We start from the raw sequence: 19025 nt of genomic DNA, 5'->3' as shown, positions 1-19025 counted from the left end.
CTCAAAAAGTTTCCTTCTGACCAACAGGCCTGTTAACCTGAGCCCAAGAGATGCTTGGGGTGGCATCAGGGAAAAAGGCTGAGCCCCAGAGGTGAGGGAGAAGGCTTCAGTGGCCAGAGAAAGCCCTTCTAAGTAAACAGCATACAGGCATCATTCTAGAAGCCCAGGCCCCTCAGCCCCCACAACCTCTGGATAACCCTCAGGTGGGGTTTACAATATCCAGTGTCAAAAAGGGAAAATGTACCTCCCTGCCATTGATCCTGGCTTTTTCTCCAGCTGGAGGATTCTTCCCATCCCACTCCATATACCAAACTCCTATTCATTCCTCAATACCCAGCTCAAATAATCCACAAAAGGTTCAGTTCCCAGTAGAAGCACTCATACCTTTCGTGGTCTCGCTTTCTCGCACTAGGAAGGTCCCTCTTGGGTTCTCTGCATTGAGCAGTAACCGCTCTGACTCCCGTCTGGTGATCTTGCCAAAGTACCACCTGGGGTGGGAGGGAGGGGGATGGTGCTGGTGGTCCAGGATTCCCCCCACCCACCATGCCTCTTCCTGGGACGTGGCTGGGGCAGCCAGACCCCCAACTCTAGCCCAGGAGAGAAGCTCTGAACCAGCAGCGATGATGGTGAGCAAGCAGGAGGCCAGAGTCAATACTCACTCTTCAGCCTGGATGGAGTCAGAGGGTGCCACATAGTTGCTGGGGATGTAGCCCGTCTGTCCTGTGCTGAGCGAGTGGGCCAGCCACCAGTCTCCCTCTCTGAGCAGGGGGAGAGGGAGGGAGCAAAGGAGAAGGAAACCATCAGCAATGGGCCCCAGGGCGTGCAGTCTTCAGAGGTGCTGTGCTGGGGGCTCGCGAGGCTGAGTGAGGTGCAGGGAACACGGAGATCAGGCCACTCACCCCTTGCCAAGCTAAGCTGGCCTGGGACTCCTCCCCTCCCTATCCCAGAAGCCTCCTGGCCAAAGCTGACTCAGACAATGAGGCCCAAACTCACAGGGGCAGAGTCCTGAGACGGGAAGTGATCGGCTGGCTGCCCTGCAGATACCCCAAGCTGTCTCAAGATGCCAAGAGCCCGCCTTGCGATTCAGGGAGGGAGCTCCCTGTCTCTGGGGAGCAAGCAAGTTGTAACAGGAGAAGCTTCCTGCCTGAGATGGATGGCGAATCAGACCTTCAAAACCTCCCCAAGCCCTGAGATTTGGAAGCCCAAGCTTGGGAACTGGCGAGACCTGAGTGGAGGCAAAGGGTGGTCTTTTGGGGGCTTGGTGACAATCCAGGCGCTCTCTGCAGAGCTGCCACTGCAGCTGGAGCAATGCTTGCCTTTCTCACAAATCACGGGTCACACCCATCAGGCTCCTTGATTGAAAACTACAGGCCTCCTCCTGCAGCCTACCCAGCTATGGGGAAACTGAGGCCAGAGGGGGCTGGGACTTGCCCAAAGTCACACAGCGAGTCATGTCAGAGGGAGCTGAAGTGGCAGAGCCCCAGTGCCCAGGGCCCTTCTACACTGATTTCCCCATGAGGCAGGGAGTGTGATGGGGACAGGGTGAAGGGGCAGGAGAAGCCCCCAGCAGGGTGGGTCCCCTGGGTGTGGGGGGGGAGCGGGGAAGGGGCAGAAGTACCTTTGCAGCCATCTGAATGTGAACCAGGTCTGGCTGGAGCGGGGGTCCAGAGACACAGAGGAGGGAGGAGAAAGCGAGAGCCCAACAGGAAAGAAGAGGCAGAGATGGGGGTGGTGAGAGAGAGAGAGAGGCAGAAAGAGCAAGGAAGAGAGCAGAGTGCCAGGCAGTGCTGGGGATGGGGGAGGGGGGACAAGGCGGCAGCCACAGAGGCCTTGCATCCAAAGCAATCAGTGGAGGCAGGGAGAGGGTGGATGGGGAGGGAGGGGAAGCCGATGGGAAGGGCTGCCTGGGAAATAGGGCCCAGCCCCCTCCAATTCCCACTGTATAGATGGGAAGACTGAGGCTAGAGACGCAAGGGCCTCTGCTCACGGTCACACAGCCAGGCCCAGGTTCCTAACTCCCAGATGAGGAGGAATCCTTCCCTATGGGGAGCTATAGAGCTTGACACCTTGCTGAGCTTCTCACCCCAAGGCTGCCTTTGACCTCATCACAGCCCTGGAAAGACACACAGCCAATGGATGTGCTCCCTGCTGCCCATGATCGGGATCCAAAGAGAAAAAGGCCCTTGCCCACAGCCACAGTCTGAACTTGAACCTGAATCCCTGGCTCCGGGTTCTTCTGAGCTGCCCCTCCTATGCTCTTCAGCCCATTTTGAAGATGGAGAAGTTGAGGCCAGGAGAGAGTGGAGCTGGGGGAGCTCTCTGAGAACAGATGAGTACAGGTGAGCATCCCAAAGTCAGCCAGGTGAGTCCAGGCTCGACCAGAGCGTTTGAGTCCCTTCTGGATGGAGTGAGATTGGCGCTGTGTGGGCTGACTCAGCTATACAATCATTGCATGCGTGCACACTTAGGCAGGGGCACAGGCTCACATGGGAATCTTGGCAGGAGACGGAGGGCCCCAGAGTAAGGTGGCGATGCCCTCCTCAAGGCAAGAAGCCTGGAGGTGCCCAGGACCTCCATCTACCTCTCTGTGTGTATCCACAATGGATGGGGGCGCCCACATTGTCTGTCCTATTTGACCCTCAAAACCACCCTGCAAAAAAGGCAGGCCTCAGCCCCTAGATGAAGAAAAGGTGGCTCAGAGATGTCTAGGGGCCAGCCCAAGGACACACAACACCCGGGATGGAATAACCCAGCACTTTCTTTGTAGAGTTGGTGAAAATGAGGCACAGAATGGGGTAGAGACTTCCCCGAAGCTAGCAGAGATCTAGCCTGAAGCCTTCATTTCACCAAGGGGGAAACTAAGGCACAGAGAAGGGCGATGATTTGCCCAAAGACACACAGCGAATCAACAGCAGAGCAAGGGTGAGAACCAGGGTCCCTGTGTGCCCACAGCCAGTCTTGGCCGGCCCCCTGGACCCCTGTGCCCTCCCCAGGCCCCTCAGACTTAGAGACCCTCAGGGAAACCAGGGGAAGATAGAGGAGGAGGCAGCAGGGCTGGGGGCAGGGGACCGAGTCAAGGTCTAGGTCAGAGACTACCAAATGCGGCAGATGACACAGCAGAGTTTGCAAGCTGGCTGGCCTTGGGAAAGGCCCCAGCCACCTACTCACAATGGAAGGCTGGCAGCGGCATGTGCCCAGAGGCTGGCCAAGCATGGCCCCAGAAGCCCCCGAAGCAGGGGTTCAGCTCTGCTGACATTACCCAGACTGGGCCAGCTGAGCCTCCAGCTCCCCGACACCAGCCCATGTGTGAGTTTGGGCTCACAGTCCAATTTGGGGGGTTTTATTTCACAAGGACAGGGATGGAGGTGTGCTGAAAGCTCACTAAGGATCCAAGGTCCAGCTTCAGCCTGGCCCTGGTTTGAGAGGTTTCGAAGAGCCTGAGCGCCAGAGTCCAAGCATCCCGGCGCCAGCCCAGCTCAGCACTTGCAGGCACAACCTTGGCCCTACCTCGATTTCCTCATCTGCAGGATGGGGAAACTCAGGCCTCCCTCCGAGGATGTAAAATCCCAGCACTATGCCTGGCACACAGTAGGTGCTCACTGTGCATGAGCTGATAGTATCCTGATTTGGCTAAAAAAAGAAAAAGAATGAAATCCGCATCTCTATGGTACCCCTCCCCACTCTCAACACGGCTTTAAAAACCAGCACGCAGCTCAGTTCCAGTCTCCGATAAGGATTTGCTGTGTGACTTTGGGCAGGTTCCTTACCCTCTCAGCACCTCTTTAAGAAGGAGACAATAGTCACAAAATCTCCCTTGCAGGCAAAGTGTGTACATCAGCCGGCATCAAGCCAAGAAGTGGATTACTGTGATTATCATCTGAGCCTCAGTGTGCCCACCTGTGAAATAGAAATATCAAGCCCCATCTTCCGCTGCCAATGGTCTGGAAGGTTCAAACCTGCCTCAGGTGGCTGTGAGCTGGCTCTGTGGAGCGCCAGGGACTGCCCTCACAATGAGGGGCCCCATAGCGTCCCAGATCAGTCCGGTCTGGTGGGGACTCTGATCTGAGCTCAGAATGATGGTGGTGTGAACCTAACATGTTGAGCACATTTACTGCATCTCACACCTTTCCTGGGGCCTGGGGCCCATTAGCTAGGCAGGAAAAAGGGAAGGAAGGGAATCGCACATTCCCTGCCTGACCCCTCACCTTCGCTCACGTGGCCAGAGAAGAAAGTACTGGACCAGGAGTCCCCAAACTACGATTTTACACCCCAAGTGCTGTCACTAGCTGTGTGACTTCAGGCTACTGACCTCACCTCTCTGAGCCTCAGGATCCTCTTTTTAAGAGCCTAATCCTTGTGGCTAATTCAAGCAGGCATGTGGATTGGGAGGGTGGCAGCTTTGGAACCTGGGGAATTAGGGCAGCTTGCATCATTCTATTTAACCCATTTGGGCTGTTAGGACTGACCAGAGAAGCGATTTGGAGCTTGCAGGCGAGCCAGGGCAGCTGGGCACAGCTCAGACAGTCAAGTTTCCGAGCCCTGAGGCCTGGACCCCTGCTTGGTCCTTGGGGAGAGAGCAGGGTGAGGCCGAGGCAGATCGTGCGAGGAGGGCAGGAAGGGGTCCCTCGCCCCATGGTGGGGAGCGGAACCGAAGAGCCCAGGGAAAGGGGGCAGAGGTCAATACTTGCTGGAGAAGCTGCTGGAATAACCTGGGTGGGAGCAAACGGCAGTTGGGGAAGCACCCCAAAGTCAGACCAGAGGAGCTCTGGCTCCTAGAGGACCGGGACAGAGGCTTAGGGCGGTCACCCCCCGGATGGGCTTCCTCCGACCCAAGGCCACACAGCACCCAGAGCTCTAGGTCCAGGACCACGTGGCATGGAGATCCAGGGAGCAGAGTCTCCAGGCAGCTACTGTGAGGACTCCAGGCCAGCCAGCCCTGGCCCGGCCCCAACAGGCTCGGCCTTAAGCTCTCCCTCCCCGACTCCCAGCCCAGCCACAGGCCAGACTCAGAAAGTCCGTCACTCTTGCAGGGTGCGCGGTGGGTGCAGGGGGCTTACAATAACGGAGCTTAAGCAATAATGGTAGAGGGACAAGCAGGGTGGTCCCGGGGTGAGGTATGAAACCCCACGCTTGGGTAGCCTATGTTCCACTAAGGGAAGCAGGACAAGGATACTCCCCTGCCCCATCCCTGACCCTGTTACCCCTCCTCTTCCTCTAATGCCAGCTTCCCCCAACTCCACCATCACCTGACTTCTAAGGCAGAGGAGCAGCTGAATACTGTGATATGAGGAAGGGCTCCCGATCCACCCCCACCTTCCAATTGGGGCACCTCACTGCCCCTCATGGGCTTCCCATGGACAGGTCTCCATCACTTCTGGCCCTCCAGGCAACCCCCAGCCCATCCTGGAAGACAGGAAGAAGGAAAGAAAGGGGCTGGCAAAGGACGAGTGAAAGAGGCAGGATCAAAGTTTCCAGAACTCTCCTCTGGCCACACCTTTGCTCAAGCTGTGAGCCCCCTGAGAAGCCCTTCCCATCGTTGCCAGTTGAGAGCTCCCCAGCACTTCAAAGTCTCCTCCAGCCTGAGGTACCATCCTGCCCAGCTCAGGCCCCTCCCTCCTCCCAGCTCCTCTGCACCTGCAGAGCACCCCCTCCAAGGGCTCAGGGTCATGCCTACCCTCCCACGGCCCCTTACCCAGCTCTGTCACTACTAGCTGTGTGACCTTGAGAAAGTCATTTCACCCCTCTGGCCCTCAGTTTCCTCATCTGTAAAATGGAGCCAATAAACATTTCCACTTCCCAGGACTATGGTGCCTTTTAAATAAAACAGGGCAACTGAAGTGGTCAGCGTGAGCACAGGCCCACAAGCAGGGCACAAGAAATGGTGCGCCAGTACCACCTGGGTACCCCCAGTGGGGTGAGGAACATGGGGTGATGGGGGCCCCAAAATGGGGCAGGCACAAGAGCAGCCCTCAACGAGTTTCCAGTTTAGGGGTAGGCAGATGGAAACAGCTGGAACCAGAAGAGAACTAGAGTGGCATTGGGACTCAGACAGCAGGGGTTTGGGGGAGCTGGGAAAGCCCCCTCCCCTTGGGAGAGCAGCTTAAAGAAGAGTGCTGCTGCCCAAGTTCCAATCCTGGCTTTGCTACTTGGTAGCTGTGTGACCTTGGGCAAGGGCCTTTACATCTCTGAGCCTCAGTTTCCTCATTCAGTGCCTCAGTTTCCTCATTCCATATGAGGAATCAATATGGCGATGGTCCCTCCCCCATCACTACAGCCCTGGTGGAATGGCAGCAGAGTAAAGGACGTGGGTAAAAATGCCTACCCCTCTTTTCCCCTTTGCCTCACAAGGAAGGCACTTCTGAGCTGGATCTTGAGGGATGAGTAGGAGTTTGCCAGACCGATGGGAGAAGGGGCCTTTCACACAGAGGGAACAACATGCATAACAGCAGGCAGGCACCAACAAGCAAGAAATGCCTAGAGACGGTGGGGATGTCCAACCTCCTTAGCCAGGCCTTCCAGGATGCTCTGGGATCAACCCCACTCTACCCTCTAGAACCTTCTCACCCTTCCATAGCCCTGAAGGCATGTAACCCCCTCCAGCACTGCACCCTCCCAGGAGCTGCCCTTCTGAGGGGGGCTGCCATCCATCACCTCCCTCCAGCAGCTCGGCTTCACTGTGCTTCCTTCAAGGTCCTGCTTGAGCCTCCCAGCCCCTGGTCACGACCAGAGGTGGGCACACAGCACAGCCCCCTAAAGCCCAAGCTGATCCCAGCCATGCCCTGCACAGGCCACGGGGCCCGGACTAGGGCCAGTTCCACTATACTCTGGCCCCAGGAGGACGTGGCCTTCTCCACCCAGGCCTCCCTAGGCCCAGCGCTGGCCCTGCATGCAGCTGGCACTTGGGGGGAGCTGAGCGAGCAGGAGGTGGATGGGGAGGAGGTGTGATGGGGAGTGACAGGGGTGATGAGAGGACCCTCCCCATTCTCAGCCTGGGGGTGCAGGTCAGGATCTGGTCCAACTCTAGGGTGTGAGGACAGAAGCTGGGGAAGCCGGAGGGGGTGCAGCCAAGGGGGTGCAGGCGGAAGCGCATGCAGCCCCACCCCCACCAGTGAAGCACCCCCACCCAGCCCGCCGCCCTGGGAGCACGTACACACCTGACATCCACCTTCCTCCTAGGGCCAGCGAGAGAGAAGCAGAGAGGGAGAAGCTGAGAGAGAGCTGGAGGGAGCAAGCACGGGCCAGGAGTGGGGCAGGGCATCCCCGAGGCTGCGGGGGAGGGATGGGAGGTGGCAGAGACGGGAGAGCAGGCCGTCCAAGGGCAGGAAGGCAGCTGGTGTGGAGCTGTGCCCCGCCCTCTGTCGGCAGCTCCGCCCCCACTGTGATCACCCCAGGGCATGGCACCCAAAGCCTGCACTCCCCACCCCCCACGACAGATGCTGCACCCCACTTCCCACTGCACTCTGGGCAGGCGGGGAAAGGAGAGGAGGAGGGAGGAGAGGAAGGCCCCCACCCCCTGACTGAAGCCCCACCCCTCTCATCAGTTCATCACTCACAGGGGCCCCAGAGTCTGGCAGGGTCCCCTGCTCCCCCGTTCATCAGCTTGGCCCTAGGATGCCCCATGACAAGGCTGGAGTCCCTGGAGGGGGACATGGATGCCACCCTAGGGTGCCCTGCCTTCCACATCCTATGCCCCATCCTCCCCATGCCCTATCCTGACCCCTCTCATGTTGGGTCCCTAATATGGGTCCCCCAACCCTGCCAATGTAGGGCCCTCCCTCTACAGCTGAAGACTCACTTTCTGGGCTGCCCCAGGTGCTCCAGCACCTCTTGGGGCACAGCCTTCAAGTACAAAGGCCCTGCTGTTTGTAGCCCCGGGTCCTGGGCCCAGTCCTACTCTGACCACACGCCCCTCTGCGGGTGCTGGGATCTGGAGCACCGTGCTCTGTGGATCAGTTACCGAACCCAGATCCCTGTCCCTGGAGCCCTCCCAAAGCCACACCCACCTCATCGGGGTGCCCGCCTGATCACCCCCACAGACCCCAGGATGCCCAGGATGGGTTCCCTGGGCCTCGGCTGCCTTGACGTCCAGCCCCGCCCACTGCCCATCAAGCTGGCTCTGGGATGGTCAGAAGTGGCTCCAGCCCAAGACCAGATCGGGGTCCCCAGGGGGCACTCACGTGTTGTTGACAATCTGAAGCCGCTCCCCTTTCTTGAAAGACAGGTCAGTCTCTGTCCGCGACTCATAGTCATAGAGGGCCACGAAGGTGGTCACTCCGCCTGCTCAGAAGACGGGCGTGTCAGAAGGCCCGGCCCTGGCTGGCAGAGGAGAGCCCTGCACTCTGGGGGTGGGGGAGGGTCCCCCACTGCCAGCCCGGGGGCCTGCTTTCATTTACAGAGACGGTGGGCTTCTGTGCATGTCCCCTGTGTCTATGTGTCTGGCACACCTGTGAGGGCACGGAGGAGGCACGTGGGTCTCTCACGTGTGTCTGAGCGGGTTCACATGATGAGCCCAGCGGGCTCCAGGTGATGCTGGGTGTTGGCTTCTGTTTGGTATCTGTCTTCCCCCCAAGAACCCGAAGCCCCCAGTAACAGGCATCTTTATTTTGTTCCTAGAGTCTGGCGCATCGCAGGTGTTCAAGAAACAACCATGGGGTGAGTGAAGCAGTGAATGAAGGAAAACTGCCCCTGGGGAGGCGGCTCTGTGACTCTCTGTGTGACTCTGGGTGCTTCGGGCCATCAGGGACGATCCTGGCTGCGGGTGACTGTCCCTCCTGAAGCCCTCTCTGTGCCCATTTTAAGATGCAACCTCCACCCACACATCCCCCAGCGCCCCTCCCTGTCCTCCGTGTTCTTTCAGAGCAGTTACCACCCACAAACGCAGGGCACAGTTTACGCAACTCGCTCTTCGCCTCTCTTCCCCAGGAGGGTTTTGTCTGTTTTACACACTGCTTGTGTTCCTGACACCAGAAGAGACCTGGCACACAGGAGGGGCGCCACAACTGTCTCCTGAACAAATGAATGGCTGTGTTTGCGGGTCCGTCTGTCTCGCTTGGGTGCGTGTCTGTGTGTTCTCACTGCACGTGTGTGCATCTGCGTGTCCATGGGTGCTAGCTGAGCATGTGTGCGCTTCTGAAGGGCTCCGACTGCACGCGTCTGTGTCTCCATCTGGGAGTAGGAGGCGCTTCTGCGTATGTGCTTTTGCATTTGTGTGCATCTGCGGTGGGTGTGTGTCTGTGCCTGGAGGGTGCCCATTCCTGTGTCCCTGAGTGTGTCTCTGTGTCCATGGTGTGTCTGTGTTTACGCTGGCATCTTCAGCCTAACATGTGCACGTGTCCTATTTGGGTGTCTCTGAATGAGTTGCCGACTGTGTGTGTGTGTCTGTCTGAAGGTGTCCCGGTAGAAATGCCCGTGTTTGTGTGAGGGCCTTACCTCTCCAGAACCGCATCTACTTCTCTTACTAAGCATCACTCGCCCGAAGCGGCTATACCCCCTCAATACCAGCAGAGGGCGCAGGGGCGCATCTCGTAGGTCCAGCCTCTGAAGACCCGAGCGCTCTCTCTCCTTCTAAAACCTGCCCCGCCCCCTTGGCCACTCACCGCCTCCAGTCCTGATCCATCTCCAGGCTAACCAGAGCGAAAAGCAAAGCCTCAGACCTGGTCCTCGGGCCTCCCCAAGAAGCCCCCGGCTCTCTGGGCCTCAGTTTCCACCTGCAGCCCTTTATCTCTAGGGCCCTTTATACTGCACATCAGAATTCAGCCCTAAAGGCAATGGCGTGTGCACCACTCTTTCCAGTTTATAAAACCTCCAAAAAACTCCCAATAGCCCCTAAGACCAAATAACCCCTAGACTCCTCCCCGTCATTAAGAGAAAGAAACAGCAGCCCAGAACGCGGGCATCGCTGCCCCCCAGGGCACACAGCCCAGGGGGCCAGGGCCACCCGGCACTCACTCCCAGGCACACTGACCAGCCAGGGGCCCCGCCCTCTGCGGGGAGGTGACTGTGTCAGAGGAGTTGAAGCCTCCGAACAGCTTGGGCTCAGCGGCTGCAGGGGCGAAGGCCGTGTTGGGGCCACGGTGGCCATCAGAGGAGGCTGGCTTGCTGGGGGTCTGTGAGGAGGGGAAGGCACCCCCACCGCCGCCTCCACCACCGCCGCCTCCGTGGGTATTCTCGGCAGGCTCCAGGCTGCGGCGCCGCTGGCTGGCATCCTTGGGCTTGCTCTTGTTGCTGCCCATGGTCCTGTAGAGTAGAGAGGACCTTGAGGTGAAGGACTCTGGGAGCAGACAGGGCTACCTGGGCCCCTTAGCCCGCACTTCCACCCATTCTACAGATGGGAAAACTGAGGCCCAAAGAGATATCTTTGGGTAAGTTACCTTTCAGAACCTTAGTTACTCCATCTATAAAATGGGAATAGTGATGGCATGCATAAAGGGCTTCCTTGGTGTAGGGTCAAGCACAGAAGAAATGCCTCATAATCAGCAGCCCTAATTGCACCCTCCCTTCCCCTGAGACACTGTGTCCATCCCTCCTGGACAGGGACAGTATCTGAGGCATGTGTGTGTTCCAGGCACCCAGAAGAGGGCTGAAGGTTTGTTGAGTGAATACATGGTTGGCTGAAATTGTCCTACACCAAGGAAAGAGGTGCTAAAAGTTGCAACCAGGGCAGGGATATAGTAGGCAGCTGGAAGAAGGAGAGATGGCTGATAGCTCATTCCAGCCCCAGGGCCTTTGCACATGCTATTCCTTCTGCCTGAATGCTTTTCCTTGACTATTTCAGCAGAGTAACTCATGTGTTGTTCAGTTCTCACCCCAAAGGCAGCATGTGGGGAGTGGGAGGGAAACGTTTAGGGGTGATGGATTATCTTGACTATGTGGATGGTTTCATGAGTGCACCCATGTGTCAAAATCTATCAAACTGCAGACCTTAAACATGTGCAGTTTACTGTATGTCAACTATACTTCAATTATGCTCTTAAGGAAAAAAAATTCACCTCCTTTGGATGTGCTCCCAAACTACTTTCATTGGTTTAAGTTCCCTTCCTTTTGTGCCTCTTCTTGATAACATGAGGCTTCCCTGGTGGCTCAGACAGTAAAGAATCTGCCTAAAATGCAGGAGACCCACGTTATGTCCTTGGGTTGGGAAGATTCCCCTGGAGAAGGGAATGGCTACCCACTCTAGTATTCTTGCCTAGAGAATTCCATGGACAGAGGAGCCTGACGGGCTACAGTCCGTGGGGTCACGTGACCCTGTGTGTGTGTGTCTGTGTGTGTGTGTGTGTGATCATATGATTATTTCTATGGGCTTTTGTCCATCTAGACACATTGCTGCACTCCTAGTACCTAGAAGTGGCACATAGTAGGTGCTCAATAAACAGCTGAATGAATGCGTGAATGTGTGACTACTGAAGAGTTAGGAGATGTCTAAGCCAGGAATTTGGGTGGGCTAGAGATCAGGAAACACAAAGAAACTCAAGCTGCAAACTCCCCAGTGATGACCATCACTCCACCACCCCCTTTTGCTCCCTATGTCCCCATCCACAGGTGCTGACTCCCACCAAGCCTGGCCAGGGTCTCCCCACCCAATATGGCCACCCCTCGCAGCTCCCTCATCTTGGCAGCCCCAATGGGTCATCACCTCACCTGGTGAAGGCAGGGGCTATCTCAGAGGACCTGGGAAGCAGCCTGAGGTCACAGCACGAACACCAGGTATGGAGTCAGGGGTCGTGGACTAGAGGCCCTGCTCCACCTCTGCCTGCTGTGTGACCCTAGGCAAGTCACTTCCCCTCTCTGGGCCTCAGTGTCCTCATCTGCAAAGTAGGGATAAAGCAGACTTCTCAGGACTGTTGAGGGGATATGATTAGAGAAATCAGGAACTTCCCTGGTGGTCAGTGGCTAAGACTCTGTGCTCCCAATGCAGGGGGCCTGGGTTTGATCCCTGGTCAGGGATCTGACCCCAGGTTCAGAGCCTACATGCCACAACTAAGAACCAGCACAGCCAAACAAATAAAGATTTTAGAAAGAGAAATTGCCAAGGCTCTGACACTTGGGTCACGATTTATCTGGCTCTGACTCTGACAGGCCCAGTGCTAAGTGCTCCCCAGACCTGAAAGATCCTTCATTCTTCTCAAAGCAAGAGAGAGAGTGAGGCCGGGTATAGCATGGTGGGCTCCGAAGCCAGACTCCCCACTCTTGGATCCCAGCTCTGCCCCTAACTGGCTGTGTGACCTCAGGAAAATGACTTAACCTCTCTGTGTGCCCCATTTCTTCATCAGGAAATGACTGTGACAACTGAAGGCAAAGCAGAGTGCTGGGAACACAGTAGATCACCCTGCCACACCAGCTATTACTGACACTGTGATTCTGGACACACTGGCGACGTGAGCTCCAATTACTCCCTTGGGGAAGCTGCAGGTCCTGGAATCAGTCCAGAATTCCTCTCGGAATCCATGAATGGGGAAAAGTCCCCATGACTGGTTGGGGCCTCGGGCAAGACTGTTGGCCCTAAGCACTAAGCCCAGCTATGCGATGCTCCTCCCTCGGTGAATGTTAGCCAGTGCCTCTAGCCCTCTGGGACTCAGGCTGCCTATCCACACAACAGGGGTGTGGCCTGCATGCTCCCTGGGGGCCAACCAGCTCAGAGAATATGGGGCTGGGAAGGCCCTGGGGAGACCTGCTCAAAAGATCACCAGGGGAGCAACATGCCAATGGGCCTGGGAAAGCTGATTTCTATGGCAACTCAATCCCTTGAGGTCATGATGCCCAGCAGCGCTCATATGGTTGCCATCCTGTGGGACCTACTGACCCAGTTGCCCACAGCCCCAGGCTTGATGGAAGCTGAGCCCCAATCACCATACCTCCCACTCACCTGCTCCCTGGAACAGTATTCACAGCACCAACTATGCAGCAAGCCCTCTGCCCGTCACCACAGGGGGACACAGAGATGGACTGGCCAGATCCTGTCTCAGGGGGTGCATGGTCTAACAGTGGACTTGTTTGCAGGACTTTGAGAGGAAATAAAAATATAAAAGTACTTTTTTAATTTTAATGAAGAACTTTCTAAAAGCCCAAATTTTCTTTAGAAGGAACTAAATGATAAAGAATGAGCCTGCTGTCACTAGAAGTAATCAAGGACAAGAAAAAGGGTCCTTTGACTGACATGCCATGGAGGGCGAGGGACAGCCAGGGCTGCACCTCAGAGGCCCTTCCGGCACCAAGAGGATGCATGTGCCCTCTTGGGAAGGAGCAAGAAAAAAAGCTCCTGGCCTGTAAGTTCTTACACTGACCAAGAGGACCACTCCCCATTGAGGCATTCAGAAAAAGCATAAGAGGGCCTTCAGGACTAAGGTGGCCTGGGGCCTCTAACTGCACTGTTTGGGGTTTGGGTTTTTGTTATGCAATGATTATACAAGTGCCATGTGCTTGGAGAGAGGTGGGCGGGTTGAGGTCAAGGGCAAGAACACTGGAGAAGACCACCTGTGTGAATTCCAGCCCTACAAGCCCAGTGTAGGACCCTGTGCCTCAGTTTCCTCCTCTGCCAACTGAGGATAATACCAGTAAGTACCATGTCGTAGGGCCACTGGGAGGATCCATAAGGAAGTACACAGAAGATGCTGGGGACACTGTGGCCCACTGGCAACATGCTGCCAGAGGGCCAGCCCCTGGGCATGGCGGTGGACTTCCTTCCAGTGTCATAGAAACATAAGACTGAATCCAAGGACCCAGCTAGTGTGCTTGACTCCAAGCTCCCTCCAGGCAGGACCAGGTCAGATCTATGTCCTTATCCCCACTAGGTATTCTGAAATATTTGTGGAAGAAATAAAAGACTAAATGCAAAGACGAAACACTTTGCATCCTGCTTTGTTCCTGCAATGCCACATTGTTGAGACCATGTATCTGAGATATTCAAACTCTCCGGGAGCCTGGACCTTGTACTGGGCCCTGCTCTAAGCATTTTGCAAATATCGACTCATCAAATCCCCATGATAATCTGGGAGGTAGACATTAGTAGTGTCCCTATATTATTGATGTGGAAGCAGAAGCACAGAAAGGTTGAAGCACCTGCCTGAGGTCACACAGCGAGGGGGAGACTGAAAAGAAGTGGGGACATGAAGCCACATTGGGCAGGTAGGAATCAGGGATTGCTCATGGGGTCCACCTCCTGCCTTCCGGACCTCTCCTTCACACGGCCAGATAGATGCCCATGGCAGATGGGGCATGACTGGATAAAGCAGCCTAGCCCTGTTCCTCCAGAAAGACCAAGATTTCAAATTTTTTAAAAATATATTTTATTTATTTATTTGGCTGCATCGTGGCTCTCAGTTGTGGCACGTGGGATCTAGTTCCCTGACTAGGGATCGAACCCAGGTCCCCTGCACTGGGAGCATGAAGTCTTAGCCACTGGACCACCAGGGAAGACCCACGATTTCAAGCTCTGACACAGCAGAGTGTGCTAGAAGGACAGCACATTTAGGGAGAGGTCCAGTCCCTGCTAGGCTGTGTCACCTTGGGGCCGACCCTCCTGGACCATGGTCTCCTTTCTCGAAACAGGACTCTGTCTCAGGGCCCAAACGCTAAGTCACCATGAGCTGCCCATTTGAGAAGGGCTAGCTCCACACATCTCTTCTGCCACTTGCTCACTCCCAGGCAGAGATAGATCCCTGGGGTTCAAGAGGAAGTGGGGAGAGCTCCATACTGGGGATGTGTGAGGCTCCCAGAGGAAGGCTGTCCCTTTCCTCCGGGGACCTGCTCCTGACCACAGGCTCAGGACAGAGGATCTGTGCTATCAATACCGCGACAGGCCCCAGGATGCCCTACAGCAGTGGTCCCCAACCTTTTGGGCACCAGGGAACAGTTTCATGGAAGACAGCTTTTCCATGGACCACAGTGGGGAGTCGAAGATGGTTTTGGGATGATTCAAGCCCATTACATTTACTGTGCACTTTACTTCTAATATTATTACATTATCTCTATCTCAGATCATCAGGTATTAGATCTGGGAGGTTGGAGACCCCTCCCCTACAGCACTTCCCCATCAGTGTCCCCAGGGCTTCATGCTCAGTAGGCCCCAAACTGACTTAGCATCCTCCTCTAAGACTGCCCCACACTCCACGTTTCCATCTCAGGGCTGGTTCATACATCCTTCCTTCCAGTTTTCCTCATACACATCCCTCCCTTCATCCTGTCTCTATTCCCTCGAGGCCAGGCCCTTGTCATCCTGACCTGGGTCAGCAGTGGGGACCCCTCCTCCAAAAGCCAGCGGCATCTCTGTAATCCACACAAACAAATGGGGCTTTTGTACAACACTGTCCACGGAAAACCAGAAATGACCTAAGTGTTTATCAGATGGGGGCTGGATAAATAAGGGACGGTCCATTCACCGAGTGCACAGCTGCGCAGCTAAATAAACGGAATGAGTGCTCCGTGTGGCCTGGGAAGATGCGCATGACACACACTATTAAGTGAAAAGAGGAAGACGGCAGTGTAGAAGGTCCTCTGGGCCATCAGGGGCCTCAGTTTCCTCATCTGGAAAATGGGAACAATACTGCTACCTAGGTCAGAGGGTTGGTGGAAGGATTAAAGACACAGTGCAGGCAAGGGCTTAGCGGGGTGCCTGGCGTGTAGTACACAGAAACTCCAATCATTTCTGTAAAGAAAATTCACATGTGAATGTGTATGTGCGGATACACACACACGTGCTATAGAGCTTTAGAGAAAGTTTTGGAAGAAGTCCAAGTTCTTCACAATATTTCATCCAAAGGGTGTGAAAAAGGGAGAGGAAAATCCCTTCTTTATGTTAAGTGTTGTATCACTTGGCTTCCCTGGGGGCTCAGTCAGTAAAGAATCTGCCTGCAATGCGGGAGGCCTGGGCACGATCCCTGGGCTGGGAAGATCTCCGCGAGAAGGGAATGGCAACCCACTCCAGTATTCTTGCCTGGAGCATCCCCAAGGGCAGAGAAGCCTGGCGGGCTACAGTCCCATGGGGCTGCAGAAGAGCTGCGCACGACTTAGCAACTAAACAACAAAAAGAATAAAACAGACATTTTCAGACAATTAAATACCAACATGGGCTTCACCGGTGGCTCAGACAGTAAAGAATCTGCCTGCAATGCAGGAGACCTGGGTTCGATCCCTGGACTGGGAAGATCCTGTGGAGAAGGGAATGGCAACCCACTCCAGTATTCTTGCCTGGCGCATCCCATGGGCAGAGGAGCCTGACAGGCTACAGTCCATGGGGTCGCAAAGAGTCAGACATGACATTTAGAAATTACTCTCTCATCATTGTTTTTGCAATGAGTCTTAAAAAAACATATAAGCGCTTCCCATCATCCTCTCTGGATGAGGCCTAAACCGTTCACCTGAGTCCTCGCGGCCCCTTGAACGGGGGCTGCGGCCCCGCCCCCCAGCCCCCACAGGAGGGCACCACACTCTCTCACCTCCTGGCCTTTGCGTAAGCTGTGCCCCTCTGCCACGTACGCAGACACAACATCCAGAAGAGTCCAAAACAGACTGCAATTCAGTCAGGACATACTCACTGCTTCCTTCCTGACTGAAGAATGTCACCTCCACCTCCTCTAAGGGTGGAAGGAAGGCCAGGAGCTTAGGAATTGAGAGTGAGGACCCCAGTCAGACCTGGATTCAAATCCCAATGGAGCCAGCTCCACTATCTACTAGCTAAATCTTCTCGGGCAAGTCACTTCACCTCTGTTTCCTCATCTTTAAAAGGGAGGTAGGACTTCCCTGGTGCTCCAGTGCTTCAGAATCCATCTTCCAACGCAGGGGACGTGGATTCAGTCCCTGGTCCAGGAACTAAAATCCCACATGTCATGGGGCAACTAAGCCCACGTGCCACAATGACTGAATCCACACGCCACAGCTAGAGAAGCCCGTGCGCCACAACAAAGACAACACAGCAAAAATAAAATAAATAGATGAGCATCGTCAAAAAATAAAGTGGGGTAGTAATAAACTTAACATCTGGAATTAAGTGAGAGAGTCCATGCGCCAGGCGGAGAATAAGTGCTCAATAAGTCGCTCAGTCATGTCCGACTCTCTGCAACCCCATGAACTGTAGCCCCCCAAGGATCTGTCCGTGGAATTCTCCAGGCCAGAGTACTGGAGTGGGTAGCTGTTTCCTTCTCCAGGGGAATCTTCTCAACCCAGGGATCGAACCCAGGTCTCTTACATTGCAGGCAGATTTCTTTACCATCTGAGCCACCAGGGCGGCATGGCGAGTCTGGACATAAATACTTTTCAAAAAATAAAATAAAATGGGGGTAGTAATAAAGTTAATATCTGAGAATTAAGTGAGAGAGTCCATATGCCAGGCAGAGACTAAGTGCTCAGTAAACAGCACTCACTGTCGTTTGCTGTTATTACCATTACAAGTGACGAGAGGACGAAGAGCAAGATGAAGCAAGAGTAGACGGCAGGGCCCTGAAAGCCAAGCACAGAACTGAGAATTCTGCTTGCAGTCCGTACTCAATTGTCCCCTCAGGACAGTGAAGAGGGGACTGTAACTACGCCTTCTTTACAGATGGGCTCAAAGCTCAGAGAAGCCGGAACTTTGCCTGAGGCCACACAGCAAGCGAGTGTGGCTGAGTCGGGATGCTCGGGTTCAGGGAAGTGCAGTCAGAAGAGAAGGTACCTCTGGGGCCTCGCGGATGCTCTGACTACCCCAGGCGCACCCACCACTCCATCATCTCCACCTCCTTAACACAGAGGCAACTCGGGTCAGAGGTCAACCCCTGACATCACCATCCATATCTCTGGATCCTCCAGGGAAGAAGAAGCATTATGGAAGGCCTGGAGCCAGAACGCCAGATTCAGAAGCCAACTTGCCACTTTCTAGTCGCACAGCCTCCAGGGGGCCTCAGTTTACTCCTCATCAAAAATGGGAATCTATAATTGCACCCACATGATTAAGCCTGAGAAGAAATCATGAGGTCATACTCATACAGTGCCTGGAACACAGGAAGTGCTTCCTAAATACTTGCCATTAGTATCATTACTATGGAAGATTTCTTTTCATATCCTTGCTCTCTTTTCTAACCACTCTTATAATTAGGCAACGGCTTCCAAAATTCCTACTATGTGCCAAGCCCTGTGCATGACCCTGGACAGAGCATCTGGCAGAACTGATTGGAGCCAAGGCTTACAGAAGCCACTTCATAGGGAAAGAGTCCAGAAAAGACAAGCATGTCTACAAGTTAACTTTGCTCTACAACGCTTGCCAGTGCAATGAGCTAAGAAAAAGAAATGGAAGGAATAAAGAGAATTGGAAAACAGAAGACGAGTTTCATCATTGGCAGATGTTATCAATGTATATCTGAGAAATCCAAGAGAATCTGCTATAAAACTATTGAAGAAAAAGTAAATTGAGTAAAAAGGAAGGAAATTAAATGTAAATATCCCGAAGTCAATAATATAGCTACACATCAACAGCAATCAGGAGATAAAATGAAAGAAAGCTTAGCATTACAAAAATATCAATTCTTCCTAAGTAAATCTAAACATTGAATGTGATCTCAATGAAAATCCCAGCAGGATTTTTTTTCTAATTAGGCAGGTCAGTTTTCAAGTTTATGAGTAAAGGTATAAGAATAGCCAGAAAATCATAAAAAGAAGAATAGCGAAGAGCAAATAGCTCAACCAGAGAGTACAACTTACTGAAAAGTTACATACGGAAAACTGTGTGATATCACCACAGAAAGAGACAAATTAATGGAGCAGAACAGAGGGGCCAAAAATTGTCCCCAGACACATGGGAATTTAATATATTACGAAGGTGGCATTTCATAACAGTGAGAAAAAGGTAGGTTATTTTTAAGACGGAGTTGGAACCCACGATCTCCCTTCAGGAAACAATACTGGAACTCGATCTCACTCCACATGCCTATAAGTTCCAGATCAATCACATTTAAACTACACAAAAATGGCATCCAGATTGACAAGGAAGTAAAACTATTCATAGATGTCAGAATTTTGTATATAAAAATTCCTAAGTACACTAAAAAGATTAGGAGAACTAA

The 19025-nt window shown here is 54.2% G+C and overlaps 1 protein-coding gene across 9 annotated transcripts in view; it reads right to left on the bottom strand.

The window, feature by feature from the left end:
- SRC (SRC proto-oncogene, non-receptor tyrosine kinase) overlaps positions 1 to 19025 on the bottom strand; it is a 54012-nt gene that overhangs the window by 9811 nt on the left and 25176 nt on the right. For 3 of the 9 annotated variants that reach the window (XM_042230367.1, XM_060397794.1, XM_060397795.1), the window contains 5 exons: positions 12863 to 12998; positions 9965 to 10236; positions 8178 to 8277; positions 660 to 758; positions 385 to 488 (listed from right to left, as the gene is read on the bottom strand). In XM_042230367.1, coding sequence (XP_042086301.1) covers positions 385 to 488; positions 660 to 758; positions 8178 to 8277; positions 9965 to 10236; positions 12863 to 12998 — 711 coding nt within the window. Of the gene's footprint in view, positions 1 to 384; positions 489 to 659; positions 759 to 8177; positions 8278 to 9964; positions 10237 to 11637; positions 11805 to 12862; positions 12999 to 19025 lie in introns of all 9 variants that reach the window. The other 6 variants (XM_060397788.1, XM_060397791.1, XM_060397789.1 and 3 more) reach the window with 3 other exon arrangements.

Source organism: Ovis aries, chromosome 13 (assembly GCF_016772045.2).
Source record: "Ovis aries strain OAR_USU_Benz2616 breed Rambouillet chromosome 13, ARS-UI_Ramb_v3.0, whole genome shotgun sequence".
In the NCBI taxonomy this organism is placed as follows: domain Eukaryota; kingdom Metazoa; phylum Chordata; class Mammalia; order Artiodactyla; family Bovidae; genus Ovis; species Ovis aries.
The sequence above is the reverse complement of the archived record's forward strand: the minus strand, read 5'-3'. Positions and strand labels throughout refer to the sequence as shown.